The sequence below is a fragment of the Meriones unguiculatus genome, chromosome 6 (genome assembly GCF_030254825.1).
Source record: "Meriones unguiculatus strain TT.TT164.6M chromosome 6, Bangor_MerUng_6.1, whole genome shotgun sequence".
NCBI lineage: Eukaryota > Metazoa > Chordata > Mammalia > Rodentia > Muridae > Meriones > Meriones unguiculatus.
Window position 1 is genome coordinate 41288146 of NC_083354.1, and position 20913 is coordinate 41309058.

General features: G+C 55.1%; 3 protein-coding genes across 12 annotated transcripts in view; 2 read left to right on the forward strand and 1 right to left on the reverse strand.

Annotated features, from left to right (window-relative positions):
* Nucleotides 1-11924, forward strand: part of Nbeal2 (neurobeachin like 2) — a 29586-nt gene extending 17662 nt beyond the window's left edge. For 2 of the 3 annotated variants that reach the window (XM_021647918.2, XM_021647919.2), the window contains 35 exons: nt 108-241; nt 541-700; nt 886-988; nt 1135-1288; nt 1380-1538; nt 1716-1875; nt 2148-2254; nt 2424-2939; nt 3452-3630; nt 3722-3881; nt 4157-4294; nt 4380-4730; nt 4818-4967; nt 5087-5244; nt 5595-5719; nt 5801-5936; nt 6353-6513; nt 6606-6922; nt 7025-7120; nt 7460-7584; nt 7671-7811; nt 7930-8060; nt 8163-8272; nt 8356-8473; nt 8571-8668; nt 8737-8853; nt 9377-9466; nt 9552-9661; nt 9833-9999; nt 10110-10204; nt 10386-10502; nt 10592-10750; nt 10829-10977; nt 11263-11398; nt 11481-11924. In XM_021647918.2, coding sequence (XP_021503593.1) covers nt 108-241; nt 541-700; nt 886-988; nt 1135-1288; nt 1380-1538; nt 1716-1875; nt 2148-2254; nt 2424-2939; nt 3452-3630; nt 3722-3881; nt 4157-4294; nt 4380-4730; nt 4818-4967; nt 5087-5244; nt 5595-5719; nt 5801-5936; nt 6353-6513; nt 6606-6922; nt 7025-7120; nt 7460-7584; nt 7671-7811; nt 7930-8060; nt 8163-8272; nt 8356-8473; nt 8571-8668; nt 8737-8853; nt 9377-9466; nt 9552-9661; nt 9833-9999; nt 10110-10204; nt 10386-10502; nt 10592-10750; nt 10829-10977; nt 11263-11398; nt 11481-11582 — 5429 coding nt within the window. In that variant the 3' untranslated portion in view covers nt 11583-11924. Of the gene's footprint in view, nt 1-107; nt 242-540; nt 701-885; nt 989-1134; nt 1289-1379; nt 1539-1715; nt 1876-2144; nt 2255-2423; nt 2940-3451; nt 3631-3721; nt 3882-4156; nt 4295-4379; nt 4731-4817; nt 4968-5086; nt 5245-5594; nt 5720-5800; nt 5937-6352; nt 6514-6605; nt 6923-7024; nt 7121-7459; nt 7585-7670; nt 7812-7929; nt 8061-8162; nt 8273-8355; nt 8474-8570; nt 8669-8736; nt 8854-9376; nt 9467-9551; nt 9662-9832; nt 10000-10109; nt 10253-10385; nt 10503-10591; nt 10751-10828; nt 10978-11262; nt 11399-11480 lie in introns of all 3 variants that reach the window. The other variant, XM_021647915.2, reaches the window with a different exon arrangement.
* Nucleotides 11925-12078: 154 nt separating this feature from the next.
* LOC110554991 (death domain-containing membrane protein NRADD-like) lies at nt 12079-15727 on the forward strand. Of its 6 annotated transcripts, none has more exons than XM_060385202.1 (5): nt 12079-12473; nt 13454-13580; nt 14609-14798; nt 14888-15024; nt 15111-15727. In XM_060385202.1, exons 2-5 carry the CDS (start codon nt 13538-13540, stop codon nt 15425-15427), a joined length of 687 nt encoding a protein of 228 aa, XP_060241185.1. In that variant the 5' UTR covers nt 12079-12473; nt 13454-13537; the 3' UTR covers nt 15428-15727. The 6 variants fall into 6 exon arrangements, with proteins under 6 accessions (XP_060241185.1, XP_060241187.1, XP_060241186.1 ...); XM_060385204.1 differs by having other exon boundaries at nt 13454-13565; XM_060385203.1 differs by having other exon boundaries at nt 12079-12370.
* Nucleotides 15728-18597: 2870 nt separating this feature from the next.
* Nucleotides 18598-20913, reverse strand: part of Setd2 (SET domain containing 2, histone lysine methyltransferase) — a 94378-nt gene continuing 92062 nt past the window's right edge. For 2 of the 3 annotated variants that reach the window (XM_021647934.2, XM_060385208.1), the window contains exons 20-21: nt 19677-19778; nt 18598-19377 (exon numbers count right to left, since the gene is read on the reverse strand). In XM_021647934.2, coding sequence (XP_021503609.1) covers nt 19216-19377; nt 19677-19778 — 264 coding nt within the window. In that variant the 3' untranslated portion in view covers nt 18598-19215. Of the gene's footprint in view, nt 19378-19676; nt 19779-20913 lie in introns of those variants that run through there. The other variant, XR_009592307.1, reaches the window with a different exon arrangement.

The window sequence follows — 20913 nt, forward strand, 5'->3', positions numbered from 1 at the left end:
TGGGGGAAAGTCTTGGTGTGTGCCTGGGGGGTGGGGGATGTGCTTGAGGTTGTGGATTCTGGCGTGCCCTCGACCAACCTCTCTGTCCTCTTCCTGGTGGTTGGCAGAGGAACGGATGGAGAAGAATGCAGTGGCTGCCTTTCTCCTGCTGCTTCGGAACTTCCTGCAGGGCCACACTGTGAATCAGGAGAGCCTGGTGCAATGCCAGGGGCCTGCCATAATCGGAGCCCTCCTGCGCAAGGTGAGGCCTGCTGAGCGGGTGGAGGAGACACAGGGGGAGGACCTCCTGGGCAGTGGTATCTGAGTAGGGCCTGAATGGAAGGTTTGGTTGTGAGGATGTAGGTAAGAAGGTGGCCCAGGCTGTTGTGGCAGGGGAAGCTGGGCCATAGTCCGGGTTGGAGGCTTGTGTGTTTCAGAGACGGCAATGGCTTTGAAAGGCTGGGAGCAAGGACGGTTATTCGTGCCTGCTGCTGGGAAAATTGGAAACTGAATGGCTGGGACAGTGGGTAGACAGACCCTGGCACCTCCTTCTCCCCTCAGGTCCCCAGCTGGGCCATGGATATGAACGTGCTCATGTCTGCCCAGCTGCTGATGGAGCAGGTGGCTGCAGATAACAGTGGGCCCCTCCTCTACCTGCTCTACCAGCATCTACTCTTCAACTTTCACCTCTGGACCCTCAGTGACTTCGCTGTGCGCTTGGGTAGGCGAGGGGCTTGGGAAAGGGGCCTGGCTAGTCTGGGCCTAGATAGTCTGAGGAGGCATATATAAGGGCCAGAGCCCTGCCCTGCCCTGTGTAAGGGAACATGATGGCGCCTGGGAGGTGTGGCAGGGGCATGGTCTTGCCCTGGAGGATGTGAAGAAGGCTTCCCGCTGATGTCCACCCAGGTCACATCCAGTACATGTCCAGCATAGTCCGAGACCACAGACAGAAACTCCGGAAGAAGTATGGAGTTCAGTTCATCCTGGATGCTCTGCGCACACACTACAGGTTAGGCTGGTGGGACCAGGAGGATGTTGGGGGCCTGGCACAGCAGTGCTCACTGTTGGGCTGTGGGGACGGGATGACACACTGTCCCAGCTTACCGGTCCTTTCCCTGACCTTGCGGCTCTGGCTGTGCTCGTTGGGCCTGCCAGCCCGCAGCGGGAGCGCCCCCTTGCGGCCGACGACCTGCGCACAGTACAGACTTGCCTTCTGGGTCTGGCGCGCGAGTTCCTGTTTCGGAACTTCCCGGTGGATGACATGCAGGTTGTGCTGAACTTTTTAGCAGCCACCAGTGATGAAGGCCAGGTAGGCTCAAGGCTGGGGGTGGTGAGGCTTGAGTGGGAGCTGTGTGGGTTAACTGGGGAACCCAACCTAGAGTGACTTTCTGTATTCTCAGGTGTTGGGTACACTGGACCTGTTGCTGGCCCTCCTTCAGGGTTCTCCAGCACAAGAGCCCTTGACCATCTTCCTGTTGGAGCTAGGGAATCTCGAGGTGCTGTTCTCACTGCTGGTGCGGCCAAGGTCACCACCCCTTTTGGCTGACAGGGTCTGCAAGGTATCCCCAGCCCCCTCGCAATCCCATTCACTGAGGCCCGTGGCTAGCACCTAGGAAAGCTTTGCACCAGTGAATAATGCCATGCAGTCCTCTTCTGGAGCCACACACCTGTGCAGTGACTTCTCCTCCTACAGGGTTATGTCCTGTGATGACAGTCCCTTGATATCCCTCACACAGATCTTGAGGAGATTGCAGCAGTATGAGCGTTTATCTGAGCGGAACCGCCAGAGGCTCCGGCTGCGGGACTGTGGTCTCCAGGGTCTTGTTGCCAGCTTGCCTGAAGGAACCATCTCTCCCCAGCTCTGCCAGGGCCTCTATAAGCTGTTTGTAGGGGCAGGTATGACCTGGTTGGGACCAACAGGCAGGTCAGATGGAGGGGAGAGTGCATCCCAGTGGTAGATTGCTTGCCTAGCATGCTCAAGGCCATGGGTTCAATCCCCAACACGCACACACACACACACACACACACACACACACACACAAAAACAACAACAACAAAAAACAGAGCCGGCAGAGGGGCCACCATTATCTACCAGGGGATGGGACTGGTGGGAAGAGGGAGCATTCATGTAGGGTCAGGATTGAGATGGTCCTCTCCTGCTGCAGCAGTCCCTCAGGTCGCTTCCCCAGATGGCCTGAATCTCTCCGATTTGTTGGCTGTGGTACAGCTCTCCCTCCAGGCTGACCTCAGTGTCCGCCTGGACATCTGTCGTCAGGTGAGTAAGAGAAAAGCTTGGGGAGGTGATGGGATGGCTTCTGCTCTCTGGAACTCCTCTGCCTGTCTGCGATGGGGGTGTCTTCGGAGTCCCCACTGTTCAGAGCTTGGGATGAGGCTCTAGGGAAGCGATCAGATGACCTCTCCTTTGCTGTGCCCTGGTTTGGCAGCTCTTTCACCTCATCCATGGACACCCAGAAGTAGTGCGGCTGCTGGCCCGACAAGCTGGCTGGCAGGATGTGCTGACCCGGCTGTATGTCCTGGAGGCTGCCACAGCCAATGGTCCCCCACGCTTTCTCCCAGAGCTGCCCACCTCCCTGGAGCCCTCCCTGTCCCCACTACCCACTGAGTTGCCCGCTGAATCTTCAGACGTCTTCCTGCCTTCAGAGACCTCTTGCCCAGACCCGGATACCTTTTACCAGGCCCTCTCCCCGTTCAGTACACCCCTCGACCTGGGCTTGGAACGGGCCAGTGTTGGCTCAGGCAATACTGCTGGCGGCGGCAGCAGCAGTGGGACTATCACTCCAGCAAGCCAGCCTGGCACACCTTCCCCGCTGGATGGGCCACGGCCCTTCCCCACCGCCCCGGGCCGCCACAGCTCCAGCCTGTCCAATGTGCTAGAGGACGGCAGCCTGCTAGAACCCACTATGAGTGGGGATGACACCTCTAACACAAGCAACCCCCAGGTGAGGTGGGCCCGCCTTCTGACGTGTCTGTGTCTGGAGATGTCACCTCAGGGAAGCAGGGTTGGCAGTGTGACCTTTCCAAAGATGTGGCCTGATATACCAGGGCCGATGCTCTCACATGCAGTTGTGCTGAGTGGAGAAGAGCAGCCACATAAGGTCCAGACTGCAGAGGGGCTAAGGGCAGCCTGTCTTCTCTAGAGGAGCAGCTAGTGCTCGTAACTGCTGAGCTGTTTATCCAGCCCCAGTTCTCCCTGGGAATTCCTAGGCAGCCTTGAAGACTTAGGGTAATGCCTTTGTGGATATCGCCTCTCCTCTCCGGAGTCCAACAGAACCCCAGACTTCTTCGCAGAGTCCAGACAGTGGCCATTTTTCTAAGACCTTGGTGCCAGGCTGGCTGGTCACCAAATGCTGCCTCTCACCATTCCTGCTAGTGGGTAGACAAGGGGTGCTGAGCAGGGGGGATCCTGTCCCTTCCCAGCCCACAGCCCCTCACCACCCTCCTGTCCCCACAGCAAACCCCCGAGGAGGAGCTGTGCAACTTACTCACCAACGTGCTCTTCTCGGTGACGTGGTGGGGCGTGGAGGGCAGCGATGAGGCTGCCTGGAGGGAGCGTGGCCAGGTCTTCTCCGTGCTCACCCAGCTGGGGGCCTCGGCCACACTTGTGCGCCCACCAGACTGCATCAAGCGCAGGTAAGAGGGGTGCTGGGGGAGGTGGCGGGTGTCTGAGAGCCTCGGAGCCATGGAAACTGCCAGGTCGGTACTAAGTCCCTCTCTCGGCCAGCCTCCTAGAGATGATGTTAGAGTCAGCCCTGACTGACATCAAGGAGGCTCCCCCAGGAGGCCTGGCCAACCTTTCCCAGCAGGCACTGTGGCTGCTGCGTCTCCTGCAGGATTTCCTGTGCGCTGAGGGCCACGGTAACCAGGAGCTGTGGAGTGAGAAGGTGCGGCCACTCAGAGGGGCGGGGGCCACATGCGTTCTCGTGCCCCTGTGCCTGAGGGAATCTCATCTAGGGCAGTCTTGGGTGCATCAGCATGTCCAGTCAGGCCAAGGCCTAGGTGGGTGGCAGTGTTGGAGTTGGGCAGCGGATGCCTTGCAGCGAGGGCAGTGACCCTGACTGAGACCTTCCTTAGCCTCCACCGGAGCTTTACCTTGTCTCCTCCCCATGTGTCCCGGCCCCTGTGTGGTAACGTGACGGAAACGTGTTCTATGTGGCAGCTCTTTGAAGGCGTGTGCAACCTCCTCGATCGCCTGGGCGCCTGGCCGCATCTGGCCAATAGCACAGCAGATCTCCGTGAGATGGCACAGATCGGCTTGCGCCTAGTGCTTGGATACATCCTGTTGGAGGACCCCCAGGTGAGCATGCGGTGGGCAGCGGAGGCGGAGGCGCAGCTGGTGGGGTGTGGCGTTCGGTGCCGCCCTCACTGCCTTGCGCCTACAGCTGCATGCCCAGGCCTACGTGAAGCTGCACACGCTGCTGCAGACCACCGTGCCGGCCCGCCGGGAGGAGGCGTGCTATGTGCTTTCCAAGCTGGAGGCCGCGCTCAGCCGGGCCCTGACCGCTTCCTCTGAGACTGAGCATGCGCAGCCTCGGCCGACAGCGGTGGCGGCCTCCGAGCGCTGTTCGTGGTTGGTGCCGCTGGTCCGCACGCTGCTGGACCGTGCTTACGAGCCGCTAGGACTGCAGTGGGGGCTGCCCTCCTTACCACCGACCAATGGAAGCCCCACCTTCTTTGAGGACTTTCAGGCTTTTTGTGCCACACCTGAATGGCGCCACTTCATCGACAAGCAGGTGCCTGAAGGAGGTGGGGATCGGGGGGAGAGAAATGGAACCTAGGGCACACCCCTGAGCACTACTCTCTCCCTATTAACCCTCCAGGTACAGCCCACTATGTCGAAGTTTGAAATGGACACATATGCTAAGAGCCATGACCTTATGTCTGGCTTCTGGAATGCGTGCTATGACACACTTATGAGCAGCGGGCAGCGGCATCAGCGGGAACGCATCCAGAGCCGGCGAGCCTTCCAGGTGTGCAGCCCGGACCGCGGGACAGCGAGCGTGTCACCTCACCTGTCAGCTCACGGGGCAGGGTGGAACATGGTCGGAGAAATGGCAGCACGCGTGACTGACCTGTCCTCCCACCGCAGGAGCTGGTCCTAGAGCCCGCCCAGCGCAGGGCTCGCCTGGAGGGACTGCGCTACGCAGCGGTGCTGAAGCAGCAGGCGGCTCAGCACTCCACGGCCCTGCTACACTGGGGGGCACTGTGGCGCCAGCTTTCTTGCCCCTGTGGGGCCTGGGCACTAAGGTGGGCTGTGCTGATGGAGGAGCCGGGCTTGGTGGAAAGGGAGCTACTTAAAGAGTGCTAGACTGCCTTCGGGTGTCTATCCGAGGTCTTGAATGAATGAATGCAGCATGCGGAAAAGTGGTACCAGCTGGGCTGAGGTGGCTCATGCCTCTAATCCCAGGAGGCAGAAGCAGGCTAATCTCTGAGTTCAGGGTCAGCCTAGTGTGAGTTCCAGAACCTCCAAGGCTTCACAGAGAAACCCTTTCTCAAAAATGCAGAAAGCGAAACAAAACAAAGCGCCCAGCAGTCTTGAGGTGCAGGCTCTGTAACCTGTTCCTGGCCCATTATAGTTCCTGGTGCTGTATCCACAGGGTCCCGCCAACCCCCCACTGGAAGCTGTCCAGCGCAGAGACCTACTCACGCATGCGACTAAAACTGGTACCCAATCATCACTTCGACCCTCACCTGGAAGCCAGTGCCCTGCGTGACAATCTAGGTGAGTGTGTTGGGCTTGGTTCACCCAGCTAGTATTTCCCATCATGCCTTGCTCTAATTGAGTCCCATTGGCCTCCTGTAGGTGAAGCTCCCATGACACTCACTGAGGAGGCCTCACTGCCTCTGGCAGTGACCAAAGAGGCCAAAATTAGCACCCCTCCAGAGGAGCTGCCTGAAGACCAATTAGAGGATGAAGAATTGGCTAGGCTGGAGACCCTGTGAGTGGGTGGGCTGGGGCTGGCCCAGGGATGTATGCCCTCTATGGGGCTGAGTCAGTCTGTGTCTTTTGTTGTCCAACTTGAGTACCCCAAAGAGACTCTCCAACCCAAAATTTCATACATATTTAAAAGGATGGAGGTGGCCTCTAAGCTAAGAGGCTAAGCACCTCTGACCGAGCGTGAGAGAAAGGTGGGCACCTGGAGAGAATGGCGAGTGAGAAGCAGGGGGTGGGAGGGGCGACCTGACAGAGGGACTTTAAAGTTCAGCTAGGGCATGGGTCAGTGAGCACCTAGGCCCTGGGCAACTCCTCTTTGTCAGAGAGGTGTGAGCAAGTGACCTCATGACTCACTGGCCCTGGGAGCTTGTCCAGAAGGGTTGCCAGCATCAGTAACTAGAGTGTATGCCGACCCCCCAGGATGGAGGCGGTGGAGCTGGATGAGCACCGTGAGAAGCTGATGCTGTCAGCCGAGTGCCAGCTCGTCACCGTGGTGGCTGTGGTCCCAGGCGTGTTAGAGGTCACCACGCAGCACGTGTATTTCTATGATGGTAGCTCGGAACGTGTGGAAACTGAGGAAGGTGTGTTCTGATGGAGTTGGTTGGGGGGCGGTGGCAGTTGGAGCCGGGCTGAAGCCAGGGACCCCTTATACCTGCTGTGGGTTGGCATCTAGGTGTTGGCCATGACTTCCGGCGCCCCTTGGCCCAGCTGCGTGAGGTCCACCTGCGGCGTTTCAACCTGCGGCGTTCCGCTCTTGAGCTCTTCTTCATTGATCAGTCCAACTACTTCCTCAACTTCCCATGCAAGGCGGTCGGGTCCTCAGCCTCATCTCCTTGCCAGGCTCCCAGGCCCCAGCCCTACCCGATCCCACCCCACACCCAGATACGGAACCAGGTATACTCGTGGCTGCTGCGCCTGCGGCCCCCCGCTCAAGGCTACCTAAGCAGCCGCTCCCCCCAGGAGATGCTCCGTGCCTCGGGACTTACCCAGGTAAGAGTCCTAGGTATGATGTGCAGAGAGTGAAGTAAGGAGTTTTTAAGTAGGGGCTTCCGGACAACATCACTGCTCAGCCTTTGCCGCTCTGCCCTCCAGAAATGGGTACAGCGAGAGATCTCCAACTTTGAATACCTGATGCAACTCAACACGATCGCAGGACGCACCTATAACGACCTGTCTCAGTACCCTGTGGTGAGGGCCCCACTGGGCATACATGTGCCCCACTGCCCCCATCTGTCAGCGCGAGCCGATGGGCCAGGCCCAGGCTCGGTCCCTGAACAGTTTACTTGTCTAAGATCTGGTGTCTGTTCCCCGCCCCTGCCTCGCTCCCCTGCCCGCTTCTCTTCCTGTTGTACCCTGGTCTGTGTATTGTAGATAGGAGTGTCGGTCGTAGCCCATCTGTGCTCTTGCAACCCTTCCAAGTGGGATTTTGAGCAGGCTCTCCCCATCTTCTTGAGAGCTGAGGGCAGGGCGGGGTAGGCTGGCAGGCCATCAGGCTCGTCATGCAGCTCCTTTCCTGGGGGGGGGCAGTTCCCCTGGGTCTTGCAGGACTACGTGTCCCCAGTCTTGGACCTCAGCAACCCGGCTGTCTTCCGGGACCTGTCCAAACCCATCGGTGTGGTGAACCCCAAGCACGCCCAGCTCGTGAGAGAGAAGTGAGCATGTGGGCAGGGCAGGGCTCAGTGGGCTAGGGATAGGTGGGTGTAGGGCTTCCTCTGACTTCCTTTGCCTGTGGCTTCAGATATGAGAGCTTCGAGGACCCGGCAGGCACAATTGACAAGTTCCACTATGGTACCCACTATTCCAACGCAGCAGGCGTGATGCACTACCTCATCCGCGTGGAACCCTTCACCTCCCTGCACGTCCAGCTACAGAGTGGCCGGTGCGCCCGGGGGTGAGGGAGGAGGAGACACAGTCTTCCTGGCAGCTTCTTACGCTGCCTCTGGCTTTACGCATTGCTTTGTATCTGTCACCTGACCCTGGCTGTGTCTCTCCACCAGCTTTGACTGCTCTGACAGGCAATTCCACTCAGTGGCAGCAGCCTGGCAGGCACGCCTGGAGAGCCCTGCCGATGTGAAGGAGCTCATCCCAGAGTTCTTCTACTTTCCTGACTTCCTGGAGAACCAGAATGGTAGCACGCGAGGCGCCGGCTGTGGGAGCGGGGGCTTGGGCATGGCGTGGCCGGCGGTGGGGAAGAATATACAGGCACACCGCTAACCTTCTCCTCTGCTAGGCTTCGACCTGGGCTGCCTTCAGCTGACCAACGAGAAGGTGGGCGATGTGGTGCTGCCCCCATGGGCCAGCTCCCCGGAGGACTTCATCCAGCAGCACCGCCGGGCTCTGGTGAGGAGACCGCACAGCCAGGCAGCCAATGCTGAGAGTTGTGGGAGTCAGGCCCTGGGCTGACCGGCACTTTCTGCCCTCAGGAGTCGGAGTATGTGTCCACCCACCTGCACGAGTGGATCGACCTCATCTTCGGCTATAAGCAGCGGGGTCCGGCGGCCGAGGAGGCCCTCAATGTCTTCTATTACTGCACCTATGAAGGTAGACACTGTGCTGTACATAAGGAGGGGCCAGGGCACAGACAAGGCGGCGACGCAGGGGACGTTGAAGGAGTTTTGACTCTTCGCCTCCCTCGCAGGGGCCGTGGACCTGGACCATGTGGCAGATGAACGGGAACGGAAGGCTCTGGAAGGCATCATCAGCAACTTCGGGCAGACTCCTTGTCAGCTGCTGAAGGTAAGAACTTCGTCCAATACAGCGGTCAAGGACACTCCAGTCAGGGTGCTGACTAGCTCTTGCTACAGGAGCCACATCCGCCCCGGCTCTCAGCTGAGGAAGCAGCCAATCGCCTTGCTCGTCTGGACACTAACTCACCCAGCGTCTTCCAGAACCTGGACCAGCTCAAGGCCTTTTTTGCAGAGGTGAGAGGTGCGCAGGGACTTAGCTTCTACTGTGAGATGGGAGTAACTTGCCACCTCTGCGGGCAGGTGGGAACACGATTTGATTTGAAGACGTCTTGGAGACATGAGGGTAAAAGGAAGGAGCCCTCTCTTGAGGAGGGCCCAGACAAGCTATGGCTTCCTGAACAATGGAACCTGAGTAGGGTCACGCTGGAGGGAATCTGCCCTTGGGCCCTTCCTGCATCTTCATGTAGGTTCCCTTTCCTCCTGACACTGGGCTGAGGCCAAGGAGTCATGGGATGAGAGGACAAGGCTGAGCTCAAGGTTGACCCTGGGGTTTTCCATGTCTACCCCAGCTTCCCTCTCTTTCTGTGGTGGCCTCTCACATGCCCACTGCTGTCATGTCTATTTCCAGGACTCACCTTTCTGTATGACACCTTTGTCCCTGGGGTCAAGGACAAAGAAAGAGGGTACCCATTGACAAGACTGTCTGGTCGGGGTTTCCGCTGCCGCTTGACAGCCAGCCTTTCACGCTTTCCTACAGGTTGTCAGTGAAGGCGTACCTCTGGTTTTAGCTCTGGTACCCCACCGGCAATCCCACTCCTTCATCACCCAGGGCTCCTCAGACATGTTGGTGAGTGCCGTGGGCAGGGTGTCCATTAGCTTTCATCCCTTCCGCCCTTTGCTCCCAAACCGCCTTAGCACACTCTTCCCCACAGGTGACTATGAGTGCCAATGGGCTGCTGGGCACTCATAGCTGGTTGCCCTATGACCGAAACATCAATAACTACTTCAGCTTCAGCAAAGATCCCACCATGGGGAACCCCAAGTAAGGCAGGGTGGTGGGAAGGGTGGGCTATAAATGTCCTACGCTCTGAACCACCTCCCCATCTAGACAGAGCGCAGGCCGGCTGCAGGGCAGAGGACTGGTGGAGACTCCCGTTCACCTAGATCTCTCTCCGGGGGCCCAGCCTCACCAACCATCTTCCCATTGGTTTAGGATGCAAAAACTACTGAGTGGGCCATGGGTGCCAGGCACGAGCGGGCAAGCACTGGCGGTAGCTCCCGACGGAAAGCTGCTCTTCAGTGGTGGGCATTGGGATGGCAGCCTACGAGTAACCACACTGCCCCGTGGGAAGCTGCTGAACCAGCTAAGCCGACATCTTGGTATGAGCGGCCCCGGTGCCTGGGAGGAAGAGGCAGGCGGATGTGGAATGGGGTTCCCGGGTGGGCCTGGGAGGGCCCAGCAGCACCGTTGTACCCCCCTCCCTGCGCAGATGTAGTGACCTGCCTTGCACTGGACACCTGCGGCATCTACCTCATCTCGGGCTCCCGGGACACCACGTGCATGGTGTGGCGTGTTCTGCAGCAAGTGTGTATGCCGGGCAGACCTGTGAGAGCCCTGTACCCCAGACCAGAGGTCCGCCTGTCCCGCAGGGAGCCCTCAGGGCTGCCCTCCTGTCCTCCCTCTCCCCTTACTACTGTGAGCAAGTCTGGGGCTTGGATAAAGTCTTCCCTTGCCCGAGTCTCAGGCTAGCCCTGGCTTCCCACAGGGCGGGCTGTCGGCAGGGCTGGCACCAAAGCCCGTGCAGGTCTTGTATGGACACGAGGCTGCAGTGAGCTGTGTGGCCATCAGCACTGAACTTGACATGGCTGTGTCTGGATCTGAGGTGTGTGTAGGCACGCCCCGGGAGGCCGAGCTTGCTGAGGCACTGTCTCCCGATCCCGCGGCCCAGCGCCCTCATCTTCCTCTCTGTAGGACGGAACTGTGATCATACATACCGTCCGCCGAGGCCAGTTTGTGGCAGCATTAAAGCCTCCAGGTGCCACACTGCTTGGACCCGTATCACACCTGGCCCTGGGGTCTGAGGGCCAGATTGTTGTGCAGAGCTGTGCTTGTGAACGTCCTGGGGCTCAGGTATGGGGAGAGGGCACCTGACAAAGGCATCGGGCAGTCGGAATGCTGGGGCGCTGCTCATGCTCCTGATTCTTCCAGGTCACCTACTCCTTGCACCTGTACTCAGTGAATGGGAGGTTGCGGGCGTCACTGCCCCTGACAGAGCAGCCCACGGCCCTGACCGTGGCAGAGGACTTCGTTCTGCTGGGCACAGCGCAGTGCTCTCTGCACATCCTCCACCTGCACAAGTGAGCTCCACTCTTAGTGCCTGGCCCCTCTCGGCCGTAGTTGTTGGCAGGGAAATAAGCGCCCTCTGTCCGGTACCGAGTCGTAGGTGTGTCACCCATGGGGATTCTTGCCCTGGAACCCCCTCAGCTGCACGGTTATGGGGGCCCTATAAACCAGGGGTTCAGTTTAGCCAGCCTTAAAATGAAGACGAAGTAGATACATGGGATAAGGAGACGACATCTGCTGGCGGGGCGGAGGGCTTCCTTGCAGTTACGACTTCGCATACACCCACTTCCCTGCTCTAGACTGCGGCCTGCTGTGTCTCCCCTGCCCATGAAAGTGCCAGTCCGCAGTGTGTCCGTGACCAAAGAGCGCAGCCACGTGCTGGTGGGCCTGGAGGATGGCAAACTGATCGTAGTGGGCGCTGGGCAGCCTTCTGAGGTGAGGACGAGAGCACTGAATTGAATCGGGTGGGGAGCGGCCGCCCGGGCTCGCCTCATCCTGTCCCATCCCGTCCCTCTAGGTGCGCAGCAGCCAGTTCGCGCGCAAGCTGTGGCGCTCCTCCCGACGCATCTCCCAAGTGTCCTCTGGGGAGACCGAGTACAATCCGGGCGAGGCTCGCTGAACCTGCTGTCGAGGTGCCCAGACCCCGCCCGAGCACGATGCCCTACCCAGGAGACTGCTGCACCAGGGGGTGGGCGGGGCCCACCCTCCAGCTCAGGGATTGGTAGATGGCATCACCAGGAAGTCCCGCCCCTCGCCGGCTGAGGGGGGGAAACCTAGCCTTGGCCTTTGAGGCCGCAGCTGCACATTTTGCACAGAGTGGGTTGTGTGCGTACGGGGTGGAGGGGGCAACTCCTACTTTCAAACCCCACGTCCCGGTGAAGCACAAAGACCGCCCGTGGCCTTAATCCCCGAAGGTGACTATCCTGCCTATTCTCAGCAATAAACTTGGCCTAGTTTTGTAGCCGCCGGTCTCTCGAGTATACATGTGCCCGCCGTCCTCGGCCTTCTGTGGCCACCATTCTGAGCCCCTCGTCGTCTGGCCTGGCATGCTTCTTCCTGGCTAGGCTGGCCTACGTGGAGCCGGCCGAACCAGCTGGCTCCCGGTTCTCAGCTCTCGCGGTCCATCGCGTGGTGCTTGCGTGCCATTCGCGAGCTCTGCCCGACAGGCCAGTGTCAGCTTCGGAGCTCTTCGGCTTGCTCCAGCGTGAGGCGGGGGCGAGGCCGCGCCCTCAAGCTCAGCCCCGCCTCTTCATTGTCCTGTTCCCCTCTTCAACACCACCCCCCATTGGCCCGCCTCTTGCCTTGGCTCACTTTTTCTTGGGCAGACCGGAACCTACCCTCTCCAGGGACTCCCGCCGTCTTCCTGGCTGAGTGGATCCTGGCATCCTTGGAGGGTGGCCACAGAAGGTCAGAAGGGGTGGGAGTGACAAGCCGGGTTCTTGCTAGGTGGAAGGGTCAGAACTTGATCGTCTAGTACCCTGATCCTCCGGGTATCAGCGTCTGTGTTGGGGTATGTATGGGCCTCCCCAGGCTGTTGAATTGTTTAACATTTTGGGTTTGAAGATGGGTGGGGAGGCCTGGAGAAGTTTCAACCCAGCAGCTCGTCCGGATGGGTGGGGCAGATTCCAAGGAAGGCCTGTCTACTGCTCCTGGCTTACAGGCCCACCCACCAACTAGGATCCCAGGAGCCCCCAACTCCCAATGTGGTGACACAAAGGCATGTAGTACATGCAGGGGCCGCCCACATCCGAGGCTTACCAGGCTGCAGCACTGCGCTGCCGACAGCCTGCCACAGACACCGTGTGGTAGAGCCTTTGGTTATGTGGCAGCTGGGGCCTTGGAGGGCCTAAGTCTCTTCCTTCTGCAGGCCACCTCTCTCCTCCTTCCAGATCTGGAGCCTCTCCTCCCTAGGCTGCAGGAAGTGGTCTCAGCAGATTTAGTGCTGTAGAGTCCAGATGGGCCCTTGGGCTGAGTGGCCCTGTTCTTTCGTTTCAGGCCCCCTCTGAGATCTGCATGCCCCATGAGCTTGCTGAGCCTGTTAAGGTGCCATTTCACTCAGTCCCTGACCAGGAAAGGGCTGGCCACTGGCCCTGGAGGGCAGATTGGGAACATAGGCAGTACAGGAGGTCCTGCTGGGGACTGTAGGATGTTGGGTTTTGGCAGATGTGTATGAGCATGGGCCTCTCACTGGTCCCTAGGGATGCTTCAGCCTGAGAGGAGGTCACAGTGCATATATCTTTACCCTCCTTCTAACATCTGCAACTCAGCCCAGGGATTTGCCAAGGTCTTTGAGATAGGCTGATTTCTATCCTGTGTACCCTAACCCTCCAGCTTTGGCTAGCAGGGGCCAGCCCTGTCACCTCCACCTATTTGACACGGGTAGAAACTCTTCCAGCTCTGGTGTCAATCGGGATGTGGTGAGCTAGTCATGGGGACTAGCCCGCAGAGACTCCAGACAGCAGGTCTAAGGGTTTCCTCATATCCCTGCAGAGTTCCCTCTGGACTCAGAAAAGCAGCCTCAGCACAGCTCCCCTTCAGCAAGCAACAGCCCAGCAAACAGTGCCTGGCAGAGCCATGCTCCACAACGTCAGCCACAGCAAAGGTGCGGACTATTCAGGTAGGCGTCCCTTGACCCAGATCCTAGGCAGCAGGTAGAATGGGTCAAATCCATTCACAGGCTCTTTACTCCCTGTCCCTTGAACCCTGTCTACACTAGGACTGGTCACTGGACTTAAGAGAGTACCAGTATTTACTTCCATTTAGGTTTTATTTTTATGGTCCTGTGAGAATAACACCCATCAGTGTGCTCTCACAGTCCCCTCTGGGAGCTGGCCAATCCAGTGCCATGGTAAACAGGGTGGTGCAACCAGAGAGAGGGGAGAGAGATCAAGGAAGGCTTCCAGAGGAGATCCTGCCATCCTTTTAGAAGACCAAGAAGTCTAGGTGCTTCTGGAAGATGGCAAGGCACATCTGGGAGTAACTGCATACAAAGGCAAGCGAAGGGCCAGTCAACTTAAAAAAGTAAGGTTAGGGCCTGGAGAGGTGGCTCAGCGGTTAAGAGCACTGGCAGCTCTTCTAGAGGACCCAGGTTCAATTCCCAGCACCCACATGGCAGCTCACAACTCTCTGTAACTCCAGTTCCAGGGGATCTGACACCCTTACACAGACATACAGACAAAACAATGCACGTAAAAAAAAAAAAAAAAAAAAAAAACTAAGATAATCTGATCCATGTGTACATATGTACATGTGATGTGTGAGGGTGCCCACAGAGGCTGTAAGAGGCTGCCAAGCCCCCTGGAGACAGGTGGTTGTGATCCATCCAGTGTGGTGCTGAGAGCAGAACTCTGGGCCTGTGATGGAATGAGCACTGTTGTCCACTTAGCAAGCCTGTGTGGTTCAGAGGCAGTGCAAGTCAGTTTTCTTCTACCATGTGGATCATGGAGGAATGAAACTCAGGTTGTCATATTTGGTGGATGTGTCTATCTGCTGAGTCACTCTTGCCAGGCCAGGGCCAGCCTGTTCTGGATGCCTGCTGAGTCCCTGACTACATGGTGCTCGCTATTGCTTTTGAAAGTACTGCCATGTTGCTCTGAGTGAGGCTGCCAAGGCTCCCTGTCTTCACCACTGTCTTTGTCTTCACAGATGCATCCCTGAAGGGGCAGGATAGGGACAGGGAAGGAGTATGGGTAGGAGTTGGGGGAGCCCTGGCCCCCAACTCCTCCTCCCTGTTTCCACCTGAGCCTCCAGGGTCCTCAAGCAACATCATTCCTGTCTACTGTGCTCTCTTAGCTACTGTGGTTCTTGGCCTGCTTGCCTATGTGGCCTTCAAATGGTAGGTGGTCTGGGTACTGTTCTGTGGCACCCCCTCCATGCCTGGACTCTGAGGCAGCTCCTTGTCTTAGTACCCTCTGCCCCCTATAGTTGGCGCTCACATAAGCAAAGACAACAGCTGGCCAAAGCTCGGACTGTAGAGCTGGGGGACCCCGACAGGGACCAGAGGCATGGTGACAGCAATGTCTTCGTGGACTCTCCTTGTGGTGTGGAGGCTTCCAGCCAGGGTGAGCGTGTTTTCTTAGTCTGTAGTCCTTTGTGTTTAACTAGTGCTACCCCACCACCCACCAACACTCTTCCTCTCCCATCCCAGGAGCGCATCCTGACCTTGGCGGCAGACTTTACCTGCATATTCCTCAGCAGCAGCAGGAGGAAGTTGAGCGGCTCTTGATGTTGGGTGAACCTTCGAAGGGCTGGCAGGGGCTGGCAAGCCACCTGGGCTACCAAGCTGAGGCTGTGGAAACCATGGCTGGTGGCCAGGTGCCAGCCTATACCCTGCTAAGGGACTGGGCTGCCCAAGGAGGCAGTAGAGCTACCCTCAGAGTGCTAGAGGATGCTCTGGCTGCAATAGGCCGAGAAGATGTGGTCCAGGTTCTGAACTCACCGGCTGAGGGCTTCTCTGTGGTGTGAGTGACACCTCCCAGTGCTCCCTGCACTGGCACTCAGCATTCTCACTGCCTTGTATCTCCTTCACAGGCTTCTAAGAACTTCTGGCTTCAGCCTGCTCTGTTGTGGCAGAGCACAGAAGATCCAGCCAGTTCATGTTCCTTCACCCTCCTCTCTTAAGACAGGAAGGGGAACATGGAGGGATGAGGGGGAGAGTGGGGCATGGCCCTGCCCACAGGTCCTCAATCTGCCTCTCTGTTTAGCTCCAGACAGTTTTTCTATTATTTTTTTAAAATCACATATTAAAGGCACCTTTGGACTTTTGTTCTAGTCTGCTTGCTCCTTGGGCCTGTAAGACAGTTGACTAGCTGTGAAGCGGGCCCAGATAAGGACTTGGGGAGGTCTCTAGGATATGAGAACACTCTCTGCAAGCAGCAGCTAGGATGGCAGGGCACTCCTGTACATGGGCTGAGGCCCTGGCTGGAGTTTACCCTCCTGCCCTTCAGTGTTTGGGTCACATTAGGAAGCCACGTTTCCTCCCGAACTGCATCTCCTTTGCTTAGCTTAGGCACATTTAATAAGTCCTCTGCCCCTAAGATTGCCATGCTGCCTCACAGGACCCTTCGTGTGACCTGTGCTGTGACAGGCGAGAGGCTAGGTAAATGTGCTGAGCTGGTTGTTGAAGACCTCGGGTTATCTTTAGGTAAGAGAAGGCCATTTCAACACTGGGACTCTGGGCTGGACATACAGCTCAGTGGTAGAACACTTCTGTAGCACACAAGCTCCTAGGTTCAATCTACATAGCTATAAAAAAACAAACAGAAAAACCCCAGACTGCCACCCAGGCTAAGGAATTCCAAACTGGCTTCCACAGCTGCTCATGTCATTTGAACACAAGTAGGCAAGCAGGCTATTCAGGACGGGGCAGCTGAGCCAAACCACCTGTGCTCCAAGCACACACCCATCCTGACGTGGGTGCAGGTAGCTGGGTTATTTTGACTTCTAGGAAGGACCAGTGTAATGGATTAGAGGGCTTTTTAGGTCATACAGACTAAGAGCTGAGGTCCAGACTTGGTGAAGTGGAGCCCAAGGCAGATCCTACCCCCCTCAACTGCACTGAGATGCCCCTGGGACACCGCTTTGTGTGAGGCTTACCATAAGCTGCTTCTACTGTTGTTCCTCAGAAAAAGCTTACCAGAGCTGCCTGACAGTCTGTCTTTGTTAAAATAAATGGCATTCAGGCATAGTAGCTCACATCTGTCATCCCAGCCCTCAGGAGGCTGAGGTCAGATCATCACAGGTTTGATGACAGCCTAGGATATAGAGTGAGAGCAACTGAAAAAAAAAAAAAAAAAAAAAAAAAAAAGTTGGGGAGGGCTGTTAGTTTGATCCTAAGAAGACCCTCAGGCTAATCCCCAAAGATGAGAAAAACCAGAGAAGGCACAGCCCAGCATTCTGGGAATATCAAACTCCAGCAGAGTTTGATAGCTGCTGGGACATCAAAGACTGAGTAAGCAATGAGGATAAAACTTTCCATGAACAGACCGGTACACTCTATCCCAATTTGTTAATTTGAACATGAGGGATTTATGGGAGAAGATGAAGACATTCAGGGGATGGGAGGGAGCTACAACAAAACAAAGTAAAACATCTCAAAAAATGTCTTCTAAAACTTGACAGCTAGTTACCACCTCACAAGGAGGCTGCCTCAATCTCCTTGGAAAAACATGAACACTCATTGTTGAAGACACAAGTAGAAAATGTTCAGGGTCAGGTCTGGAGAGATGGACCAGAGATTAAGAGCACTGTCTGCTCTTCCAGAGGTCCTGAGTTCAATTCCTAGCAAACATACGGTGGCTCGCAACCGTCTATGAGATCTGGTGCCCTCTTCTGGCCTGCAGGTGTACATGCAGGTAGAATACTGTACACATAAATAAATCTTAAAAAGAAAATGTTGAGGGTTGAGTGAATTATGGTCCACTTAACAACAATGTGCTTTAAAGTTATAACTGAGAGAAGACTTTAAATCATTGGTCTGTGGTATCTAGGGTTCACATTCATGTCCTGGCAATCAAGTAGCTTTGTACAGCAGTGGCATGGTATTAGGAACTTGAAGATCCAGAGAGACTGGAGAGAGGTGAAGATGTTAAGAACTATGGCCTTTCATTTAAAGTACTTGAGTATCTACACACTTGTAGCTAATCCCTCAGAGCTAGTGAGGGAAGACTTGCTACACAGCATGTATGACCATGAAATAAGAATTTCTGCCCTTGGGCTGGAGAGATGGCTCAGAGGTTAAGAGTACTGTGTGCTCTTCCTAAGGTCCTGAGTTTAATTCCTGGCAACTACATGATGGCTCACAGCCATCTAATAGTGAGATCTAGTGCTCTCTTCTGGTGTGTAGGGACATATGCAGGCAAAGTACTATATAAAAAATCTTAAAAAAAAAAAAAGATTTCTGCCCTCTAATACAGGATAGTAAATGATTAAGTGAAGCTTGCTTGGCCTTAGTGTCACCAACAGTGCCAATTTCTGTAAGGGTTGTAAGGATTAAATGAATGTACCCTAAACTTTGAAATGCTTTGCACAGGCCATGGGTGCTCTAATTTCTGACAGGCCTCTGCCTAGCCTTGTTCTCTTCAATGCTGCAATGAGCAGAACTACTTTCCTGAGGAACACATGGGTCCAGCCTTTGCTGAGACAGGCCCCAGTCTAGTATGAACTTCTCTGTGTATAAAACTCACCAAAAAGAGAGCCTATTGCTGAGCCTGCATCTAAAGTACATACTCGCTCTCGCCATATGGCGGCACCCATGTTCCTTCTGCTGCTGTCCTTTGCTACTTCCCTGCAGGCTGGGAGAAACCAAATCTGAAGGCAGAAAGATCCATTAACACTCTATGGCCAGGAGGTGTCAAGGAGATGACATTTGGCTTTTCTCTTGACTGGCCCACTAACCAAAACAAGCTAGTGGAAATGAGGTCTCAGGACATACTTCCTCTGGTCTGGAATGACTAAAGTGCCACATGAAAACATCTGCCCGACACACAGTAGGACCTGTAGGAAACAAGCTCATAATTAAATGCAGTAGCAAAGATTAATCTTGGACTCCACACACCACTAGCCACAGCTTTTTTCCCTCTAGTGACATCAACACAAACAAACTTGATTAAGTTTTAGGGAACACACATTCCAAGTTCTTTAATTGATTTTATTTTTTACATAAAAAGTTCAGTAAAAATTGGATAAAGTAAAGTGATCTTAAGCAGTAAATCAATCTTATCAACATAGCACAAGGCTGGCCAAAACCACAAGGCAGCCTGCTTTGGAATATTTACATGATAACAAATTAAACCTTGCAGGAGAATTTATACTGTCCTTACAAAGTCTTTCCATGATTCTAACACATAGAGGCTAACAGCAAACAAAAACTCAACAAAAACCAGGAAAAACAAATTATTTTCAATATATTCACATATACATTAAAATATAATACAGATCGTCAGGGTAAAGGGCTTTGGGGGAGGGTGCGCATGGGTCTGTGCGCTGACAGCACCGCCAAGGGGGAGACCCAGACTTGAGAATGGGGTCTGGTGTGGCCAAGGTCTTCTGTAGGCTACTGCCTCTGATGGCCTGTATCTGTTACACCCCAACAGCTCACAACTAGGGGTCACGTGTAGACAGAGCTCACTTTTTCGGCTTGAACTGCTCAGGATGATGGGTCATCACATCAGTAGCACAGCCCTGGCCACAGGGTAGGGCGGAAGCCACAGGACTCATCCTTTCTGATCATACTCCTCACCCTGGCCCTGAGGTCACTCTAATTCAGTGTCCTCTTTAGGTTTGTAAACAGCCCCAAACTTCTGCATGTACTTCTTAATGTACTCCTTGGTTTTGTGTTTCACATTCTCATTGCACTCCAGATCCTCAGGGTTCTTACAGTACTTCAGCTCCTTATTCATAACTCCATGTGTCAGCTGTCCAGGGCACAGAAGGAGAGACCACACATACCATCAGAACAGACAATAATTTGACAGAGAGGACAGGCTTGGGATTAAATAAAAGGGTAGGTTAGGGCAAGTGCAGGGGCACAGGGAGAAGAAACCCAGCTTTCAAAGTCTCTTAGATACCTCCTTTCCCACTTCTGAACCTTGCCTCAAATTCCTGGGCCCCAAGCCCTAGCATTTGGCACATAAACCATCCTTTCTGTTGGAGAGTACCTTTGAAGGTATGCATCTTGCTGAGAACACCAAGAGACCAGAAGCAGAGGAAGTACCTTTCGAGCGAGGTGCTTGAAATCTTCAGTCGTGGTGATCCTGCCCACCTTGCAGTCAGGTTTCCGGTAAGGATTCAGGCACTGGACGATGAACTGAGACATCTGCAGACAGAAGGTAGGAGACACACTGCTCAACTGTGCTGACGGGATCAATAGAAAAGGCAGCAAACAGCATACCAGCCAGTCCCTGTTTCCTCCCTCATGTGCTGGTCTAGCCAGCTGAGTGCTAGGAAGCCAGTGAGATGTAAAACAGTGATGCTGGCCCAGCCCTGAAAGGAAAAGAGCCTCCTTAGCCAGACCAACCAAACCTCACTGAGAGGGGCAGCTGCATGCACCAGCAACAAGATTCTGGCAGTAGCCTTTGGTTTCACCCAAGTAAAATTCAAAGGTTGCAGCGGTCATCGAGTTAAGGGTTGAAATCTGTGAGAGTAATTAGGCATGAAGGCTTCTCCATCATAAACAAGAGCATGGCCGGGGTTGTAGCTCAGTTGGTAGAGCGATTGTTTATCATGTGTACTCCTATGAAGTTAGTGGCTAGGTTCTTTAGACCAAGGGAGCAAGGTAGGGCAGAGCTACCAGAGCTAACTCCTGAGTTACCAGAAGGCTTTGCAACCCTAGGAACTGCAGGTAGGCATTTAGTCCTTAAGGGATACTTCAAAGCCTGTAAGTACTACTCAGACTGTAACCACTAAAGGCATATGGAAACATGGCTAACAGCTAGAAGGAAGATTCAGGGCAGGACTCTTCAACCCACCATCTCCAATGTCCTCTTCTAGGCTATTTCTATAAGGTTTGTCCTACCCATTAACTCTTAAGAGGCTTCAGGGTTAGTTCTACAGTGTTAGTTCTCTAAAAGTTCTTACAGTGTAAGGTCACAGAGGAGAAAGGGAAGAGGGGCTATTGAACAGGGTAGGGCCTTTCCATCTTTGAAACTCTGTGCCTCTGTTATGTTTACATAAGCCTTTGAACTACAATTTGTTCAACTGCCACAGCTGGTTCGATGAGCCTTTTACTCAAAAAATTTTCTGTGGTTGCCTGGCTTTCATATTTTCTCCCTTTCAACCTACACCTCACTTAGTCAATGGTTTGATTATTCTCAGCTTAAAATCAGTGGTTTCCTGAACCCACAGACACAATGCTACTACATGAAAGGGTACAATACTGTCTAGCCTTATTTTTAACATCCCTCACACGACCAGTGCTTAAGGCTGAGGGACTACTAACGACTTCCCGAAAG